This window comes from Argopecten irradians, chromosome 2, assembly GCF_041381155.1.
Source record: "Argopecten irradians isolate NY chromosome 2, Ai_NY, whole genome shotgun sequence".
NCBI lineage: Eukaryota > Metazoa > Mollusca > Bivalvia > Pectinida > Pectinidae > Argopecten > Argopecten irradians.
The window spans coordinates 51,846,017-51,866,364 of NC_091135.1; the positions used below are offsets into that span (position 1 = coordinate 51,846,017).

At 41.6% G+C, this 20,348-nt stretch overlaps 1 protein-coding gene and 1 pseudogene across 1 annotated transcript; both read right to left on the reverse strand.

Moving 5' to 3' along the window:
* Positions 1-20,348, reverse strand: part of LOC138315873 (uncharacterized) — a 173,230-nt pseudogene that overhangs the window by 82,342 nt on the left and 70,540 nt on the right.
* Positions 634-4,517, reverse strand: LOC138315858 (uncharacterized). The gene is made up of 2 exons (XM_069257168.1): positions 2,413-4,517; positions 634-1,570 (listed from the first exon to the last, which is right to left on the reverse strand). Exon 1 carries the CDS (start codon positions 3,449-3,451, stop codon positions 2,423-2,425), a length of 1,029 nt encoding a protein of 342 aa, XP_069113269.1. The 5' UTR covers positions 3,452-4,517; the 3' UTR covers positions 634-1,570; positions 2,413-2,422.

Genomic DNA, 20,348 nt, shown 5'->3' on the forward strand with positions numbered 1-20,348 from the left:
TTGTTACATATTTTTTCTTCAGTAATCTACTGAAAACCATCAGATTTCATAATTTTGTTTGTTTGATTAGTTTAACGTCCTATTAACAGCTAGGGTCATGTAAGGACGGCCTCCCATGTATGCAGTGTGTAGCGTGTGTGAAGTGCGTGGTGCGTGTTTTGGGAGACTGTAGTATGTTCGTGTTGTGTCTTTTTGTATAGTGGAACTGTTGCCCTTTTTATAGTGCTATATCACTGAAGTATGCCGCCGAAGACACAAAGCAACACACCCCACCCGGTCACATTATACTGACAACGGGCGAACCAGTCGTCCCACTCCCTGTTTGCTGAGCGCTAAGCAAGAGTAGAAACTACCACTTTTATAGACTTTGGTGTGTCTCGGCCAGGGGACAGAACCCAAAGCCTTCCTCACAGGGGCGAACGCTCAACCCAAGGCCAAAAGTGAGGCGGTGCCATGGTAGGCATTAGGAAAGATAAAGTCAGTTAGGAAGAAGAGAAAAGATAAGATCCTAAATTTAGTCGCCTTTTACGATTGTAACGTGCTCGAGTCTACTTAAATAGTATAGCCCTCTGGTAGGCGAGGTGCTCTATAACCTTTGGCAACAAGGTTCAAACCCCTGGTAGCGAGGTACAACTTACACCTTTGGTAACAAGGTTTCCACAGGTACAACCTCTGGTAGCGAGGTATCACTATTACGCCTTTGGTAGCAAGGCTATAGATATTTAAGTTCAACCACTCAGTGACAGAATTGACAAACTCAGTAAATCAAGTTTCAGTGTTTGTATTATTATTTACATGGCCATATCAACAACCAGGAGATTACAGATAACACACAGTACAATATCTAACAGTTATAATACATTATAGCTACAGTAGAATAGATCTCAATAGTATAATTCCACATTAATTCACTTATTACAGATAAATACTATTTTCTTTATAGTAGTATCCCACAACAAATTAATACTATTTCTATTCCCACTACTCTATTGTAGTACCACACTATCTGGAACTACCGCAAGTCTACGACCTTGACAGCGTCGCTAATGTAAATAAACCGAATAGACAAGCTGTAAAACCCCTGTTCTATTAATAGCCTAACTATGACATCACACTTAATACACCAAAGCCATTTACATGGGAAGATAGGGGCTGAGTTACGTAGACCCTAGGTTATCGGTTCCGAGATCGAGAACACGACTTACCTCATTGACTACAGGGGCGCAACTGACCCGGGGGCATAAGATGCCCCCCGATGCCCCGAATTCGCGTGCGGGCACTCCGTCACGCTGATTGGCTGGCCAAAATAACCAAACCGGAAATGTGATTCCCAACCGCGGACATGCGCAACACAATAGTCGAAGCGGAAAAGGCTGTCTGAAGTTTGCAAGATTCACGATGCCTAAGATGGCAAATAACATCACTTAACGACCGTAATATAGGTAAACTCGACATCGCGTAGATAAGATACAACTCGCTAAAACCTAGAATAATCGTAACACGTATTGTTACCGCGGGTCAATACGACAATCTCACAAACTTCATCCAGTCACATGGCCGGCTAGTACAACTGTAAACGTAAACATGTCATCGTATATTAAACATTACAAACTTATCTTTACTTAATACATGGAATGATGACAATAATAACCATCTATAGATATATGTACAATAGACGTAATTCTAGTCACGCTACATTACTCCCACCTCACTAAAATGTCCGCCCCGGACATACCTAAATACAACATAAGGTGTAGTTTACAATCTTTCACATGTAGTTATACTTATGCTATTGTGGGCTAAACTATCACAAATAATGAATTAGTTAAAGATATACACATAAACATGATATTTCTGTACAATTCTTATTCTTCGGTTACACTCGTCTTAAATTACGTCGTTTATATTTACACTATCAAGGATATAACAATTAAATTAATAAACATGGACTAAAAATTATTTATCGATAAATGTGCTTAATGATTACACACCACTTTCAAACTCTCTAAATATTCTCTATTCTCTTGTATCATACTTCTGAGTTTACTGCTAACTCTTCTAGTATAAAATATTGGATGTACAAACATGTACACTTTCTCACCAGTCTTCACATAAATCTCTATGTACCACTCACAGAAATATTTACCTTGTATAACACTATACAATTATAATAATTCTTACACTATATGACAATAGCATGGTACTAAATACACACTGTACCTATATAATATACACCGTCACTCGTCAACATTCTTACTAGTGTTTGGTTATACTAACACAACACACTATTGTGGCACTATGTGAAAAGTTTAAAATTACTCGCTAGTAATTACTATAAAGATACAAATCATTTACATAGGCCTATTAATATCAAAATATTAGAAATATCCACCCCCCATCCCAACTACCTACTAAAATTGGTCTACGTCTGCGTCGCCTTGTCGGAAGTCTTCTTACATTCAGGGTCCTTGGTCCAAAAGTCGGTCAATTGATACGTCGTCCCGTCTGGAAGTGTCGCCCTCTCTACACGTCGCACACTGAGAAATCCCTCGGGCACAAAATATCGTTTGAATTGCTGTCCCTGGCTCCTCGCTCTGTTCTTGTTCTTCTTCAAGAGTTGTGCAGTATTCCCCTCCAGGATAGAACTAGGGGCACCCAAGAAAAAGAACCGCGGATCCTCTGCCAAGTACTCGAAGTTCAAAGCAGTCTGCTTACTGTCCAACATACTATGGTCATGGCTAGCCTGGGGTACCTGTGCTGTCTCAGTAGGCGTAGGCTCCTCAGCCGTCACAGCCGCCCCGGGTATGAGGATATCCTCCGGCACAACTACATCCTCCACCATCTCGGCGCCACCCTGTGTCGATTGTTGAGCCACAATAGTCCCACTGGTCGCTGTCTCCACCACTGGTGTAGATGCTAGTACTTGTCTGGTATCCAGTTGGGTGGTTCCTATCACTGGTCCAGCCTCCTCTCCTACCCTGGCTTCCTTGGTCACTTCAGGGAGCTCCATGTCGCCCAGGCCCAAAAGGTCCACCTCCTCTCCCAGAACCACAAGCGGCGAAGTCCCCCACTCTGACAACAGAGGGGATGGAGGACACCTATCCAACATACTGGTCTGAGGGGGTGTGATGTCCGTCCTCCTAGGTGGGTCAAATGTCACCTGATCCCTCGCCACCTCCCTCGGCCGTCTCCCTCTTGGGTTCCCTCTAGGACGGGGTCTCTCCTGATGGTCCCTCATGTGTTCCCTCAATCGGTAGGCCCTCGCTCCAGGAGTAGAAAAGTTACACATATGGCAATACAAACGTGGCCCATGTACCGACTTGACATGCCGATTCAGCTGGCCTCTGCTGTAAAACCTCTTGCCGCAATCGTCACACTGATGAAGGGGGGTTGGTTGCGCTGCCTGCAGGTAACGCTCTCCTTTGTAGGTAACATAATGTTGGTGAGACATGGTGATATGTTTCTCTGAAACATATGAATACAAACAATCTTTTAATATTTGGTGTACTATCAAATATCCATATAGGTTTTCTCCTGATTGTCTCTATGGCCTGAGTATCCTATCTGACGAGGGTACGAACCACTTCTTTACCCTGCCCAGGTATGGCTTTAACTTCTGCATGTTTACTATTTTTACTTTAGAACGAGGTGCCCTCTTTACTTTGTACACTAGGTCTGACAACTGTTGAATTATAATGTATGGACCTTCCCAGGGTCTGGTTAACTTTCTACTACCACCCTGTAACCTTGTGTTGTATACCCATACAGCATCTCCCGGTTTATATACTGTCGTCGAAGCATTTAGGTCATAGTGTCTCTTTTGTCTGTCACTCGCTCGAGTCATCTGTTTACGTGCAAGGTCATGTACAGCCCACATTCTGGTCCAAAGGTTCTCTAAGTAATCCACTGAGGTTCTCTCGAGATGAGTCTCATCTGTCGGGGGTTTGCCATATAAAAGGTCCACAGGAAGTTCCACTTCACGTCCAAGCATCATCATAGCTGGGGTCTCATTAGTACTTTCATGTACAGACGACCTATATGCGTACATCACTAGTGGTAATTTCTCTTCCCAATCTTTTTGGTCCTTAGACACCATCTTGCTTAGCATATCCTCTATCGTGCGATTCAACCTCTCTACAAGACCGTCTCCTTGTGGATGATAAGGAGTAGTGCGGGTTTTCTCAATTCCAAGCCGCTTACATAATTCTTTGAAGAGGTTCGACTCGAATTGCCTCCCTTGATCCGAATGGATTTGTTTTGGTATTCCAAAGCGAGTAATGAAATTGTTCAACAAGATATCAGCTACAGTACTAGCCTCCTGATTTGGCATCGGAAAAGCTTCTGCCCACCGTGTAAAGTAGTCAGTTATAACTAGTAAATAACGGTTACCCTTCGAAGACTCTGGTAAGTTAACCATAATATCCAACCCTATTCTCTCCATGGGAGCTCCTACTTGATATTGTCCCATTTTTCCTCTGGTACTGCGCCTAGGTTGTTTCCGGGACTGACACTCAGGACAGTGTGCTACCGCTCTCCTCACTGCCCTGTTTACTCCAGTCCAATAGAATCTGGCCTTTACTCTGGCTGCCGTTCTAGCAATGCCCAGATGTCCTGATCCCGGATCTCTATGTAACTTCCGTATAATGTCTTCGGTGAACTTCTTTGGTAAGATCAACTGCCACACTACATTTTCTGATCCCTCTTTGACCCAACGACGACGTAGTACTTCATCTTTTAACTCAATTCTATCCCATTGAGCCCAGTATGCTTTTACGTCCCCTGATAAATATGCAATATCCTTCCACTTAGGACGTAATCCAGCCTTTTTCCACTGCCATATATATTTGAGGGTTTCATCCTTCTGTTGCTGGTCTCTCAACTCATTTTGTGGGATTTCCTGTGTCCAACCACTGGATTTGGTTGTTACCGTTCTAATTATATCATTTCTGTTTTCTGTTTCAGGTAAAATATCTCCATTGTCCTGTTGCTGACGAGCCTCCTTCACTTTCTGACAGAATTTACATTGGTCACATCCTCTCCTCGACAAACCATCTGCGTTACCATGTATACGCCCTGGTCTATGCTGAATAGTATAATCATATGTGTCCAATAATTCCAACCATCTGGCTAGTTGTCCTTCAGTATTCTTGAAACGCTTAATCCAATTTAAGGCTCCATGGTCAGTTCTTATGAGAAACTTTGCCCCATATAAGTAGTGATGAAAGTGTTTCACTGTTTCAACCATTGCCAACAACTCTCTCCGAGTTGCACAGTACTGTCTTTCTGCCTTTGTCAATGTTCTACTAAAGTAACAGATCGGGTGCTCGCCATCTTCATATTGCTGTGATAGGACACCTCCCACTCCGAAGTTACTAGCATCTGTGTCTATAACAAACGGTTTCTTTACATCTGGATACTTGAGTACAGGGGAGGTAATCAGAGCCGTTTTCAAAGTCATAAATGCTGTCTGACATTCCTCGGTCCAATGGAATTTCTCTTCTTTCTCTGTGAGCTTGTGCAAAGGCTTGGCTATATTTGCAAAGCCTTTAATAAATTTCCTGTAGTATGAGACTGTTCCTAGGAAGCTACGTATCTCTCTCACACACTTAGGTTGCGGCCAATTTGAAACTGCATCCGACTTGGATGGGTCTGGTGCTATGCCTTGCTCATTTACTATATGGCCCAGGAATTTTACCTCTCTTTGTAGAAGCCTGCATTTTTTTGGTGATATTTTAAGACCTGCTCCCCCTATCTTTCCCAGTATAACATCTAACCTTTCCAAGTGTTGTTCAAATGTATCGGCAAAAATAATCACATCATCAATGTAAATCAGAGCTGAATTGCCCCTCTCATCAGCTAAGATACACTCCATGAGTCTCTCAAAGGTTGCAGCAGCATTACAGAGTCCAAAAGGCATGGAGTTGAATTCAAACAATCCACTGGTGGTTGAGAAAGCTGTTTTCTCTCTGTCTTTTGGATCCATTTCTACTTGCCAGTAGCCGCTTTGAAGGTCGATGACTGAAAACCATTTGGATCCCCTTAAGGTATCCAGTGAGTCATCTATTCTGGGTAATGGATACGAGTCTTTTACGGTTACTTCATTGAGCTTACGGTAATCTACACAAAAACGCCAAGAGTTGTCTCCCTTTCTCACTAGCACAATGCCACTAGCCCATGGTGATTTTGAGGGTTTGATCACTCCAGTCTTCAACATCCTTTTGATTTCTGCTTCTGCATCTTCCCTTTTAGCCAATGGTATTCTCCTAGGTGGTTGTTTGATTGGATGTGCATGTCCAGTATCGATCTTGTGTTGGACAATTCCTGTTTTCCCCAAATCGTCCTTGTTTTTAGCGAAGACCTTACTATGTTTCTGTAGTATTGCCCTTACTTGCTCTCTCTGTTCATCTTTGATATGATCTCCACATGATTCCAATACTTGTTCCATGTGAGGGGGTAGAGTTCCTTCTGCAGTATCCATATGCCTAAGTTTTGTATCTCTGTCAGACACGCTGTTGTCTGGAATGGATGTCACTTGATCAGGTCTTATGGTTTCACACTCGGCCGTAACTGTTCGTTTAAATAATGTCTGGGGTTTATCGGACAGGTTAACTACTCTTACTGGTATTAACTCCTCTCGCGTATCAAATATACACCTTCCGACCAAGATCCCTTTATCATTTAATGACTTACTTCCCCTTTCCACCATAGCATTTGGCTCTACAGGACTATCACCAATGACCTCTGCCGATACAATGACCTCAGCAGCTGGGGGTATAACGGTATCTTGAACCATTCTTATACGAAATACCGTTTTAGACCTCTGGCTCTCTAAATGACATGGTATCTGTTTACCATTCAAACTAATTGTTCCTTTCCCTATGTTTATTTCCCCGTTATAGGTCCTTTAGGAAGTCATATCCTAGTACTATAGGTACTTCTATATCCGCCACAATCATTTTACATGTGTAAAGATTTCCTGTAATTCTAAGAGGAAATGTAGCTATTCCTTTGATTGTAACTAATTCTCCATCTGCCATTCTAAGCTTTCCACATCCAGACACCAATGTTGGTCTCACTCCAGCAGGTAAACTTTGGTACACCTTACTGTGCACTACTGATATGGTTGCTCCTGTATCAATTAAACAATCTACCTCTTTTTGATATACTTTGGTCCATATGAAAAGTCCATCTTCTTTGGTTCCCTTATTTGAAATCTCAAAAACATGTTGGGGTCTCTCTTCATTACTAAGTAATGTTTCGGCTGAGGCATACCCCTCTGTCTCAACCTCTAGTGGTTTAAATGCTCGGCTTTGTCTTGTTTTCCCCTTTGGTTCTGACCTTGACCTTTCTTATGACCTTGGTTCTGACCTTGACTCTTATATTTCTTCTGATTTTGCTGAGACGCCTCCTTGCAGTCTGCTGCAAAATGTCCAGGTTTCTGACAGTTGAAACAGACACGTCTCGTTTTACATTCTGCTGCTATATGTCCCTGTTTGTGACATTTGTAACATTTGATATTATTAGGATTCTGGACCTGTTTCTGTAAATCATCAACTCTCCTTACCAAGTGTTCAATCGGGTCATCCTCACTGATCTCATCAGCATCATTTGTTATTTGTCTGAAACTCTGGCGGTCACCTCTCCCTTTACTTCTGCCAGTCTTGAAAGCCTCAAATTTAAGGGCTAAATTCAGTGCTTCATCTATGTTTTCAGCGCTACCCTGACAAACAGCCCATTCCATATCTTGGTCATTTAAAGCATCTCTAAAGTATCGATAACCTAAACTGTCCCTGACCTCTGTGGGTGCAGTAGGGTATCCTAGCCTAACTAATCTTTTCACATCTTGTGCTAATGATACCAGAGATTCTTTGTTCTTTCTCGTCCTTGACTCTGCCTGTGCCCTATACATCTCACACTGGTTCCTTGGTTCAAACTTGGCGGTAAGTGTTGGTACCAGTTGTTCAAAACTTCTCAACTGCTCAGGTTTCAGATCCCCTAATATACTTCGTGCTGTACCTGTCATGCAAGAGGCCAGCTTTAAAGCTTTTACTTCCGAAGTCCAACGGTTGATTGAAGCCACCAGATTAAAATGAGTCAAATACTCGGTCCAACTGGTTTTTCCATCATAGCTGTCAGGTTTTGAGTACGAAACTTTGTCCTGATTGGTGTTGCTATGGTATCGGTAAGGGCTTAACTCTATATCATCTCTAGGACGTACACATATCTCCCTCCCCTTATCTCCATAACACTGGTCATGTGTCTCACCGAAGTAAAATTGGTCAGCATGGTCAGCTCTGTGGTGATCTGTCCAGTGAGACTCTCCTTGATAACTTTGATTACAGTTATGGTCATGTTGGTATGACGGTTTATCTACCCTGTTAGACTGGTCAGGTCTATTCATGTCTCTGCAGGTCTGGTCATGTTGATAAAATGGTCTATCTATTCTATTAGACTGGTCATGTCTATTAATGTCTCTTTCTGTCTGGTGTGACACTCTATATGGTCGTTCAGGGATAACCCTAGTAGACTGGTCTTGTCTACTTTCCTCTCTACACTGATCATGGTCATAATAACAGTCACTCTCACTGTCTGATAACCGAGTAGGAGTCTTAGGTACTTCCATCTTATCTAGTCTGTCCATTATTTCTGACAACATGGTTCCTATTTCCTTCTGATGGTTTGTAAACATTTCCATGGTCACCAACTGGTCAGTATTGTCTCCCTGGTCAGGATTGGTCTCTGGGGTTTGTATATCTTCTACTTCATCACCACTATCATCCCTATATCTTATAGGTTTTTGTCTCTTTCTTTTACCCTCTACTTCAACATTTATAATGTCCCCCAAACCTTTCCCACTGATCTCTACTACCCTTTCTGACTGTTTCTGGCCTAAATTCCTATCGGTGTCCCTATCTTCCCTAGCAACTGTCTGTGCTCTACGTTTCTTTGAATTTTTAGGCTAATCTTAATACTGAGATTTCAAAACTACAATAATACTGTCACTGGCACTGAGTGGTTCTATAAGGTACTAGTTCTATACTGGATCCCACCGCTGCCCCAATGTAACGTGCTCGAGTCTACTTAAATAGTATAGCCCTCTGGTAGGCGAGGTGCTCTATAACCTTTGGCAACAAGGTTCAAACCCCTGGTAGCGAGGTACAACTTACACCTTTGGTAAACAAGGTTTTCCACAGGTACAACCTCTGGTAGGGCGAGGTATCACTATTACGCCTTTGGTAGCAAGGCTAATAGATATTTAAGTTCAACCACTCAGTGACAGAAATGACAAACTCAGTAAATCAAGTTTCAGTGTTTGTATTATTATTTACATGGCCATATCAAACAACCAGGAGATTACAGATAACACACAGTACAATATCTAACAGTTATAATACATTATAGCTACAGTAGAATAGATCTCAATAGTATAATTCCACATTAATTCACTTATTACAGATAAATACTATTTTTTCTTTATAGTAGTATCCCACAACAAATTAATACTATTTCTATTCCCACTACTCTATTGTAGTACCACACTATCCTGGAACTACCGCAAGTCTACGACCTTGACAGCGTTCGCTAATGTAAATAAACCGAATAGACAAGCTGTAAAACCCTGTTCTATACACCAAAGCCATTAAAGCCATTTACATGGGAAGATAGGGGCTGAGTTACGTAGACCCTAGGTTATCGTTTCCGAGATCGAGAACACGACTTACCTCATTGACTACAGTGGGGCGAACTGACCCGGGGGCATAAGATGCCCCCCGATGCCCCGAATTCGCGTGCGGGCACTCCGTCACGCTGATTGGCTGGCCAAAATAACCAAACCGGAAATGTGATTCCCAACCGCGGACATGCGCAACACAATAGTCGAAGCGGAAAAGGCTGTCTGAAGTTTGCAAGATTCACGATGCCTAAGATGGCAAATAACATCACTTAACGACCGTAATATAGGTAAACTCGACATCGCGTAGATAAGATACAACTCGCTAAAACCTAGAATAATCGTAACACGTATTGTTACCGCGGGTCAATACGACAATCTCACAAACTTCATCCAGTCACATGGCCGGCTAGTACAACTGTAAACGTAAACATGTCATCGTATATTAAACATTACAAACTTATCTTTACTTAATACATGGAATGATGACAATAATAACCATCTATAGATATATGTTCAATAGACGTAATTCTAGTCACGCTACACGATCATGCAATAGGGGCAGCAGGTACAATTCTAACGCCCTACCTGCAGGGCCATAGATTTCATAAATGAAGAAAATCATTCAAATAGACAACAGACAAACATGTATGGTGCTTTATAAACTTTAATTACAACAAATACAACGCACTCTAAAATTCTTGCTTTCATGCATTATGTATCACCTTACAATCACTAATAACTCTGTTGAATATGTATGAAATTGTCTGACCGTACGTAAATTTTGTACTCATTTCACTGCAGTGTAGATGTGAATACAATGATTTTTTGCAGTACCACAAAAATAATTTTCACCTCAAAGTTGTACCTGTAAAATTAAAATCTATGCATTTTAACAACAGAAACAGCATGGTCTATTGTATAAATTTCACTGCGTTGTAAATGTAAATATAATTGTTATTCGCAGCACTGCAAAAATAATATTCATCCCTTATTCTCTTATTTGTACTTCTAAAATTCAAACCTTTGAATTATAAGTATTGTAATTCGTAATCCTCAAACTGTTGGTAACTGTGTAGTAAATAACACATTAAACGCTCTTCTTACTTTGTGAGTATGCAAATTACGGCACATATAACTTAACATAGAAAAGACAGATGCAAAAAAAAGTACATTACGTAAAGAGAGGTCATATTCTATCATGACCATACCTGTTAATAGGACGTTAATTAATCAAACAAACAAACAAACATGCATTAGAATTGCAGATACAGTAAACTGAGGTCTGTCACATAAAATGTACATATTTTTAACGATTGTAAACATTGTGTACTCTAGAAATATCAAAGTATGGCTTCTCTTCTCACCGAAGCAGGATCATTTTACTGTGTCCAACCCAGCCATAAACGTTATCCGGAAAATGCTATTTTTAATATGAATTCGCCGTTGTATCGTATACATGTAAGGACGGCTTCCCATGTATGCGGTTATATGTAGTGTATTTTGTTTGTTTCAAAATCTTACGCCCTACTTGCATAGTTCGTACTGACATATCGGAATGAAAGTTTAGTCAATTGTGCGTTCGCCTCTGGATTCTGTCATCTGCTGCCCATATTGCATGATCGTTAAAGGCGACTAAATTTAGAATATTATATTTTCTCTCGTTCTTACCCGACTTAATTTTTCCTAACGTCTCCCTTGACATAACCCCTCTTTTGTAGGCTCTGGGTTCTGTCCCCTGGCCGAGACACACCAAAATCTATAAAAGTGGTAGTTTCTGCTCCTGCTTAGCGCTCAGCATACAGGGAGTGGGACGACTGGTTCGCCCGTTGTCACTATAATGTGACCGGGTGGGTGTGTTGCTTGGGGTCTTCGGCGGCATGCTTCAGTGATATAGCACTATAAAAAGGGTAACAGTTCCACTATACAAGAAGACACAACATGAATATACCGCAGTCTCCCAAAACACGCATCTCGCACAATATACACGCAACACACCGCATACATGGGAGGCCGTCCTTACATGACCATAGCTGTTAATAGGACGTTAATTAATCAAACAAACAAACAAAATTGTCCTTCAGTTGAGCGCTCGCCCATGCGAGGTAGGGTCTGTCCCCTGGCCGAGACACACCATAGTTTGTGCCCTGGCCGAGACACACCATAGTTTGTGAAAGTGGTAGTTTCTGTCCTTGCTTAACTATCAGTATACCAGGAGTGGGACGACTGGTTTGCCTGTTGTCATTATAATGTGACCGGTTGGGGTGTGTTGCTTGATGTTTTCGGCTGCATGCTTCAGTGATGTAGCACTATAAAAATGGCAACAGTTCCACTATACAAGAAGATAACACGAGTCTTCTAACACCGCAAACTTCATACACGCAATGCATCGCATACATGGGAGTCCCTCCTTACATGACCCTAGCAGTTAATAAGATGTTTATTAATTAAACAAACAAACCAAAGGTAAATCAACACCTCCCATGAAACGGTTGTAATCACTGACCATTTCCGTTCTTTGTCTGCAATTAGTCACTGTTCAATATTAGAGACAAGAGGCCCAACGGTCATTTGACAATCTTTGCAGTACTCATATAGGAAATTTATTAGATATGATGTCGATTTGGGATCCACCGCACATGTAACAACACTTTGTCAAGATCATATCGGGATCATTTCAGGCAAATCGTACCAGTAGAAAAGTTCAAAAGTGTTTTCAAGATGGCAGATTTGACGGCCATCTTGGATTTCGGATTGATCCGAAAAATAGCACTTGGCCAGGAACATGTCAGAATCATTTAAGGCAAGTTTTAGCTAAATCGCACTGGTAGAACTTGAGAAGTTCAAAATGTGTTTTCAAAATGGCGGCTGTGGCGGCCATGTTGGATTTCTGATTGATCCGAAAAATAACAACACTTCGTCCGGACAATGTCGGGATCATTTCATGGAAGTTTCAGCTACATCGCACTGGTTGAACTTGAGAAGTTCAAAATGTTTTCAAAATGTCAGCTGTGGCGGCTCTAGCGACCATCTTGGATTTCAGGTCGACCCGAAAAATAACAGCACTTGGTCAGGACCATGTCTGGATCATTTCATCGAAGTTTCAACTAAATCGCACTGGTAGAACTTGAGAAGAAGTTCAAAATGTGAAAAGTAACTATATGTCATTCTGACACTTCGACAAATGATCTAACAAGACGAACAGGTTTCCTTATAGGTTTCTCTCTAAGCACTATTTAGCATGTCGCGCGGTGGCCGAGTGGTTAAGATGATGGTCCCGACATAATACCACAAGCCCATCCACCCTCTGGGATGCGGGTTCGAATCCCATGTGGGGCAGTTGCCAGGTACTGACCGCTGGCCGGTGGTTTTTTCTCCGGGTACTCCGGCTTTCCTCGCACCATACAAACCCTGGCACGTCCTTACATGACCCTGGCTGTTAATAGGACGTAAAAACTAAAATAAACCAATGCCTTTGTCGTATGTATACTCGGTTTGTCCCTGCATTTTAGAACTGATGCTTGATGGGATGTGGCTGTCCAATTGCATTGGCTCGTAAAGTCCCTGCAAACCTTGTTCCGGCATCTAACAATTGTTTAGCTAAATCCAGAGATGAGGAAAAAGACATAAGTAAATATTAAATAAATGGTAGCCATTATTGAGATTTGCTGCCCCATCAACGAAAATACCACAAGGGAGGCTTAATTGTGGTTGCCCGTCAGGTCATACCGTCTCCCCCTGTATACGGACATATGCATAATGTATCCGCTGACAGACTCACCAAGTATCCATACTTTAATACCAAATTTACAGTGTTTAATTGGAATGTATTGAGAATGTTTTGAATTTGAAATCTATTACGGAATATGACTGAAAGATTGTTGTCCGGTCACCTGTTGTCGGTATGATGTGACCGGTCCCTGTTACTACCCCAGCCTTCCTTCTCTAGAGTTTCTGGTGGATAAAGACAGCTTTCTTATCTTCTTGCACTTCTGTTGCTTAATTGAATCATCACTGACATCAATTCCATATAAATTATTCGCCTTTTGGAGTACTTCAGATCACTTGGCGTTCAACCAAGGAAGTACTCATATCTTGATTATGACCGATATTTCCCAGTCATCTGCGAAAAACCCCAAAGTATCGTGCAGGTAGGGCGTTAGAATTATACCTGTTGCGCTCGCTATTGCATGGTCGTAAAAGGCGACTAAATTTAGGATCTTATATCTTCCTAACCTCTCCCTTGACACCACCTCACTTTTGGGTTCAGTTGAGTGCTTGCCTCGGTTTGCCGAGACACATCAAAGCCTATAAAAGTGATAGTTGCTGCTACAGCTTAGCGGTCAGTATATCGGAAGTAGGACGACTGGTTCGCCCATTGTAAGTATAATGTGACCGGATGGGTGTGTTCAGTTGCTTGGTGTCTTCGGTGGCATGATTCATTGATATAGCACTATACAATAGGCAAAAGTTTCAATATACAAGAAGGCACACCACGAATATACCGCAGCCTCCCACATCCACCACACAGTCCATACACGCAATACATTGATTTACAGTCAGTATAATGTGACTGGGTTGGTGTGTTGATTGGTGTCTTCGGCATGATCGTAAAAGGCGACTAAATTTAGGATCTTATCTTTTCTATTCTTCCTAACTGACTTTATCCTTCCTAATGCCTCCCTTGGCACCGCCTCACTTTTGGCCTTGAGTTGAGCGTTCGCCCCTGTGAGGAAGGCTCTGGGTTCTGTCCCCTGGCCGAGACACACCAAAGTCTATAAAAGTGGTAGTTTCTGCTCCTGCTTAGCGCTCAGCAAAAAGGGAGTGGGACGACTGGTTCGCCCGTTGTCAGTATAATGTGACCGGGTGGGGTGTGTTGCTTGGTGTCTTCGGCGGCATGCTCCAGTGATATATCACTATAAAAAGGGCAAAAGTTCCACTATACAAGAAGACACAACATGAATATACCGCAGTCTCCCGAAACACGCACCTGGCACAACATACACGCAACACACCGCATACATGGGAGGCCGTCCTTACATGACCATAGCTGTTAATAGGACGTTAATTAATCAAACAAACAAAAGGCATGCTTCGGTGGTATTTTCACTATACAGGAAGACACAACACAAACATACCGCAGTCTCCCAAATCACGCACCTCGTACTTCACACATACTACACACTGCATACATGGGAGGCCGTCCTTACATGACCCTGGCTGTTGATAGGACGTTAGAATAATCAAACAAACAAAAAACAAACATGGGAGGCCGTCCTAACATGACCCTGGCTGTTAATAGGACGCTAATTTAATCAAACAAAAAAGAGACACACCATAGTCTATAAAAGTTGTAGTTTCTACTCCTGGTTAGCGCTCAGCATAACGGGAGTGGGACAACTGGTTCGCCCGTATAATGTGACCGGATGGAGTGTGTTGATTGGAGATTTCGGCGGCATTCTTCAGTGATAGCACTATGAAAAGGGCAAGAGTTCCACAATCCATGAAGACACCACGAGCACACCGCAGCCTCCCAAAATAACCACCAGGCAGATCATACACACCGCATATATGAGAGGCCGTCCTTACATGACCCTGGCTGTTAATTTAATCAACCAACCAAATATGTAATGTGAAAATAGTCATTTAAATTTTAATACAACCCTGGCCTCTATTTCAAATCCTTCTCTGCCTTTACGTTTTTGGTTCGTTTCAGACGATGCTGGAAGCTATAAAATTTGGTCAAGCTCTGAGTTCCATTGAGATGACCAATCGATTGTAGGAGACACAACTGTTTCGTTATACTCTAGTTCGATACACCATCTACCAGACCGGCAAGAATGGTGGCGGTATCCATGTCTGATATCTGACCTGATACCACTGGATCAATGTGTGATACACGAGAATCCAAGGACGCGGGAAATAAACAGGGATCTGAAGTAACATCAGAAACAAGAGATATCAGTTGTTGTGAAGGCGGAGACGATGGAATGTCAGTAAAACACTTGGTGCTGTCGACAGTACTGAGTCAGACGTAGATTGGACGTAGAGATCGTGGAGTTTGACGACGGGATTGGATTCGAAGCTGCAAGGGATGAAGCAGGAATTATAGTAGATACAAAATGAATCGTGGTGACATCATTTTCTGCTGTATGACAACTAGGGGAAGTGGTAAGAGCTTGGAGTGCTATAGACACAGATAAGGAAAAGCTATAACATCATTCCCAGACGTGATGGAAGTGAGCGTTGTGGCAGAAATACGAGAAATCGTAGCCGAAGTAACAGGGGTTATTGGTATAAACGGAGATGTGGTAGATTGAGGTGTTTGTAGTGACACTAATGATGGACGCATCGTGAGGTATATTGGACATATCACTTGAACTGGTCAAACAACACTCTCGAAGAACCCAGTCTAAAGGGTGGTCGGACTCTGCTACAGGTGCCTCATTCTTTTCTTTGTCAAATGCCGCTGCTGGGACACGGATTCCAATGGAAGATACCTGTTGGTTCAAATTCTTTTCTTTGTATATCCCCCAAATGCGGGGGATATTGGCAGATCGGTTTTCGGTTTTTTCGTTCGTTCAGGTAATAAAAGCGTCTTTTGGGATGGCCAACGGATTCCAATGGAAGATTATACCTGTTGGTTCAAATCCCGAAACGATGTTCGTTCTTGTAAATGCCTTGGAGTATGCGTTTGATATTAACGCAGGAGCGGATTCCTTATTGATCATGTTATCAGGCTTAGTAGACATGTATTTTGTGCATACTTTGTTGTATTCTTCCATAAAAGGCCCGATAACACACCTATCTTGTGATCTTGTAGGCAAAGGTAATGGGTGGTATGTAGCGGGATAGCTTAAACATTGATTTCATTTTAGCGGCCGCCTCTAGAAGACTCACTCCTGTGAATGATGGGAATCTAGGATGAGAACCCGAGGACGATCTTCGCCGCACTCCTGAAGGAACCAATTTAGTCATAAGCTGTCGCCCATCCACGCATTTTGCTGAAAGCGCCAAACTGAGCCAGAGGGACCTTCATGCATATTGTATGACCTAAGGGAGCGAGTTATCTTTCCCTTTAAAACAATGAATGGCGACATTTTTCACCCGTTGCATTTACGCATGGCAAGAATGTGATGTTCTCCCTAGAGTTGCTTACTCGGCCTGGCACAGATTTCGATCCCTGGCGAGCGACTACACGTGTTGGCTGGTGCTCCATGTTTATCCCGGTCACATCCATGTTCCAGATGGATGTCGGATTAAGATTAGATAAACCTTTGAGTTCCTTCATATAGTACCTACAGTAGCCGCATTCAGCATGCGCGAACGGACTGTGGAGAACTTTTCCGGGCGCCGGGGAACTACTGTTGGATTTCTCCTTTTGAAACCGTCCCACCACTTCTTTCCAGGAATTCCAATTTTGAATGGAGTTTGGATTTTAAAGTGTTTAGTCGGGCAAAGAAAACCAATCTAAATGCGTTCATTGGCCTTACATAATACATAGTTCTCACATAATAATACGACGGTCAAGTTCTGCTTACGTTTCTCAGTTCTGACCATTGAACTAAGAAAAGATTAAAGCATTGAAAGCGAGGGTGCGTGGAAATGTAACCACGGACATAGTCAGCCGGGAGAACGTTTCAGGATTCCTATACTTTAAATTAATTTCTACGTACGCAGACAGATTTTGATGAGAAAGTTTATTTTTCTATTCCACAAGAAATTATACTGGATACATTCACACCATTTTTACCGACTTTAGCCATCCTTGCCCGACTGTTCACTTTAAGGTCTTTGCAGACCGTTGCAGTTCTATCTTCAGCTGGCGTCTGCCGATCCCAAAAGGAGAAATTACTTAAATGCCAAGGAGATATCACTAAAATGCCCATGCCAGAGATGCCGCTAAAAACGTTTATGTCGTACCACCAAGACACTTTGTTATATAGCGTCCTAATGCCTCCCTTGGCACCGCCTCACTTTTGGCTTTGAGTTGAGCGTTCGCCCCTGTGAGGAAGGCTCTGGATTCTGTCCCCTGGCCGAGACACACCAAAGTCTATAAAAGTGGTAGTTTCTGCTCCTGCTTAGCGTTCAGCATACAGGGAGTGGGACGACTGGTTCGCCCGTTGTCACTATAATGTGACCGGGTGGGATGTGTTGCTTGGTGTCTTCGGCGGCATGCTTCAGTGATATAGCACTATAAAAAGGGCAACAGTTCCACTATACAAGAAGTCACAACACAAACATACCGCAGTCTCCCAGTACACTCACCTCGCACAACATACACGCAACACACCGCATACATGGGAGGCCGTCCTTACATGACCATAGCTGTTAATAGGACGTTAATAAATCAAACAAACAAACAAATTATGCAGGCTGAATTTATTGTAGCAATCTCAACTGTCACCATGTGATTAAATGTGAAATAAAAGCGCTGACAGTACCGAGGCTACATTGAAATTGTTGCAATGTATTTTCGAATTATTTATGTAGATTAAAAAATAATCATGTTAGAACATACTTCCAAACAATTTGGAAAAGTCATGTAGGCGATAAATAAATGTGTCTAGTTTTTAATAATTATAATAAATGTGTGTGCACTAAGTTGGAAAACATAAAATGTACTTTAATTAATTCATTTGTAACAATGGAATATACATTTCATAGTGATATTCGTTTTATTTCTTCCACGATATTATATAAATGTGACATGGTCTTTGGATGTACATCACTGCAACAGTTCTTTCATTCGCTATCATGCTTCTGAGAATATGTCGTTGTCGCCATCCAAATAATTGTACATTATTCTCCGTGCACCCGTGAAGGCGGTAATCTCTATTAGCACATTTGATAATGTATCGATCAAAATATGATCATATCAGATCTCTGAGTTTAAAATAAAGAAACAGTTTAGAAAGATTAATAGGGTCTGTGGTAAATCTCCTTGGACACGTTCCGGTTCTATTTTCTCAGGAGCGGAGTGTAGAAAGCATGTCAAGGACGACAACATTACATTTAAGACAAATTATCGGGCACTGCAATAAACGTATAGAGAGTCGGCGTTTAACCAATAATATGACGTGATACATGGGACATTTAAAGTATCTACGTTGTGCAAGTAATATTCATGCTAAGGTGTACATGTTTGTACATGTATATATTACTAAAAAGGCCGATACCTTAATCTATGTAAAGTCAGTGTTATACGTACAGTAGGCCTATATAGATTGACATTGACCTATTCATATTTTGACCAAGTCACTCGTAGATCTGTCTCAGATGTATCACATTCTTCCGAAAGTAGTTTTAGTAATTGTACGCCGCAGTTGTTCCATTCTCTGTTTATAAAATCGATATCCGTACTCCTTTTCTTGGCAAAATCTTGTCGATATTATTTCGTTAAGGTAATTGTATATTGGATATTCTCTCTGTTGGTCTTCTGATTCATTTCAATATTGTTTTTTCTAAAAGTCGTGCAATCCTTGAACACATTTCTTGTTTCGACGTGATATCTACAACCGCAAGTATTCCGGTCCTTTGGGCGCGTCGGCACAACATATTACGGCACATTTTGATTTCAGGATATGTTTCTCTGAAACTAAGATAAACTTAAGTTTGTGGTTTTTTCTAAAACGTGTACCATGTGACTTGAGTACAACGTCCAGAAATTATAAGCATTTTCTCTGTCCGAGCTCGTTATTTTATCGAAACGTGTTTTCCGGCAAGTGGGCGTCCATGACGATTTTTCAGAAGTCATTATTTTAAAACGTATACGTTTGCCGCTAGATATGCGTCGCACTGGCAAATCAAGTTTGAGAGCTACTCTCTTTTTGATTTTCTTTTCCACTGAATTTGATCCGTTAGCACATAAAAAATTAATAGATGACCTGGTATCATCTGAACGTTTGAATTTTGTGCTGTCTATTGCCAGTTTCGTGTCACCAAGTATACAGTTAGCAAATTCGATGTTTTCAACGTCCCCATGGGAAGTGTATTTCTCTGATCGGGGAGATTTTGACGTCGGTGAGTTCGACTCTTAATATGCAGAGATAACGGCGTTTCTCTTTACGGGTGTTTTAGGTAAATTCTCCTTTAGTCTGAGTAAAGATCGACATTTACTCATTCTGTTTTTAAATGGTGTTACTAGAGTACATGTCACGTTTTGATCGCCATTCATAATTTTTGCTTTATTTTTCTCTCTATATTTTCTAACCCGCTCTCTAGTTTTAAGCCTTTGTTTATTCATTTTTTATCTACGTGTTCTTTGCATTTAGCGCGTTGCTTGCGTTTAAGTAATGCTGAAGTTGATACGGGTATTTGAATTTTTTTAACAAATTTCTTTTCATTTTCATAATATTCTCTTCGTTTTCTCTTCCGTGCTTCTTGACGTTCATGTTTGTATATTTTGATACGCTGCGTTGCAGTTAAGGTGCACGAGTGTAAATCAATGTCCTACAATTAAAAGATTACATAATTATTCAAATATTGCATTACGACATGGCTCTACGATTCGTTGAACATATCTTGATTTAAATGCATATTTTACGTTTCGCTTTGAACGTATAACGTAACCACGTTTTTATGTTGTTTTCAAAGTGGACATTTCATGGCGTGTTATTTTTAGGTCATCTGACCCAAAGGGTCAGGATGACCTATTGTCATCATGCACCGTCCGTCG

Bases quoted from the DNA above. Each gene is read 5' to 3' on its own strand.
- LOC138315858 (XM_069257168.1), bottom strand. From the start codon at position 3,451: ATGTCTCACCAACATTATGTTACCTACAAAGGAGAGCGTTACCTGCAG.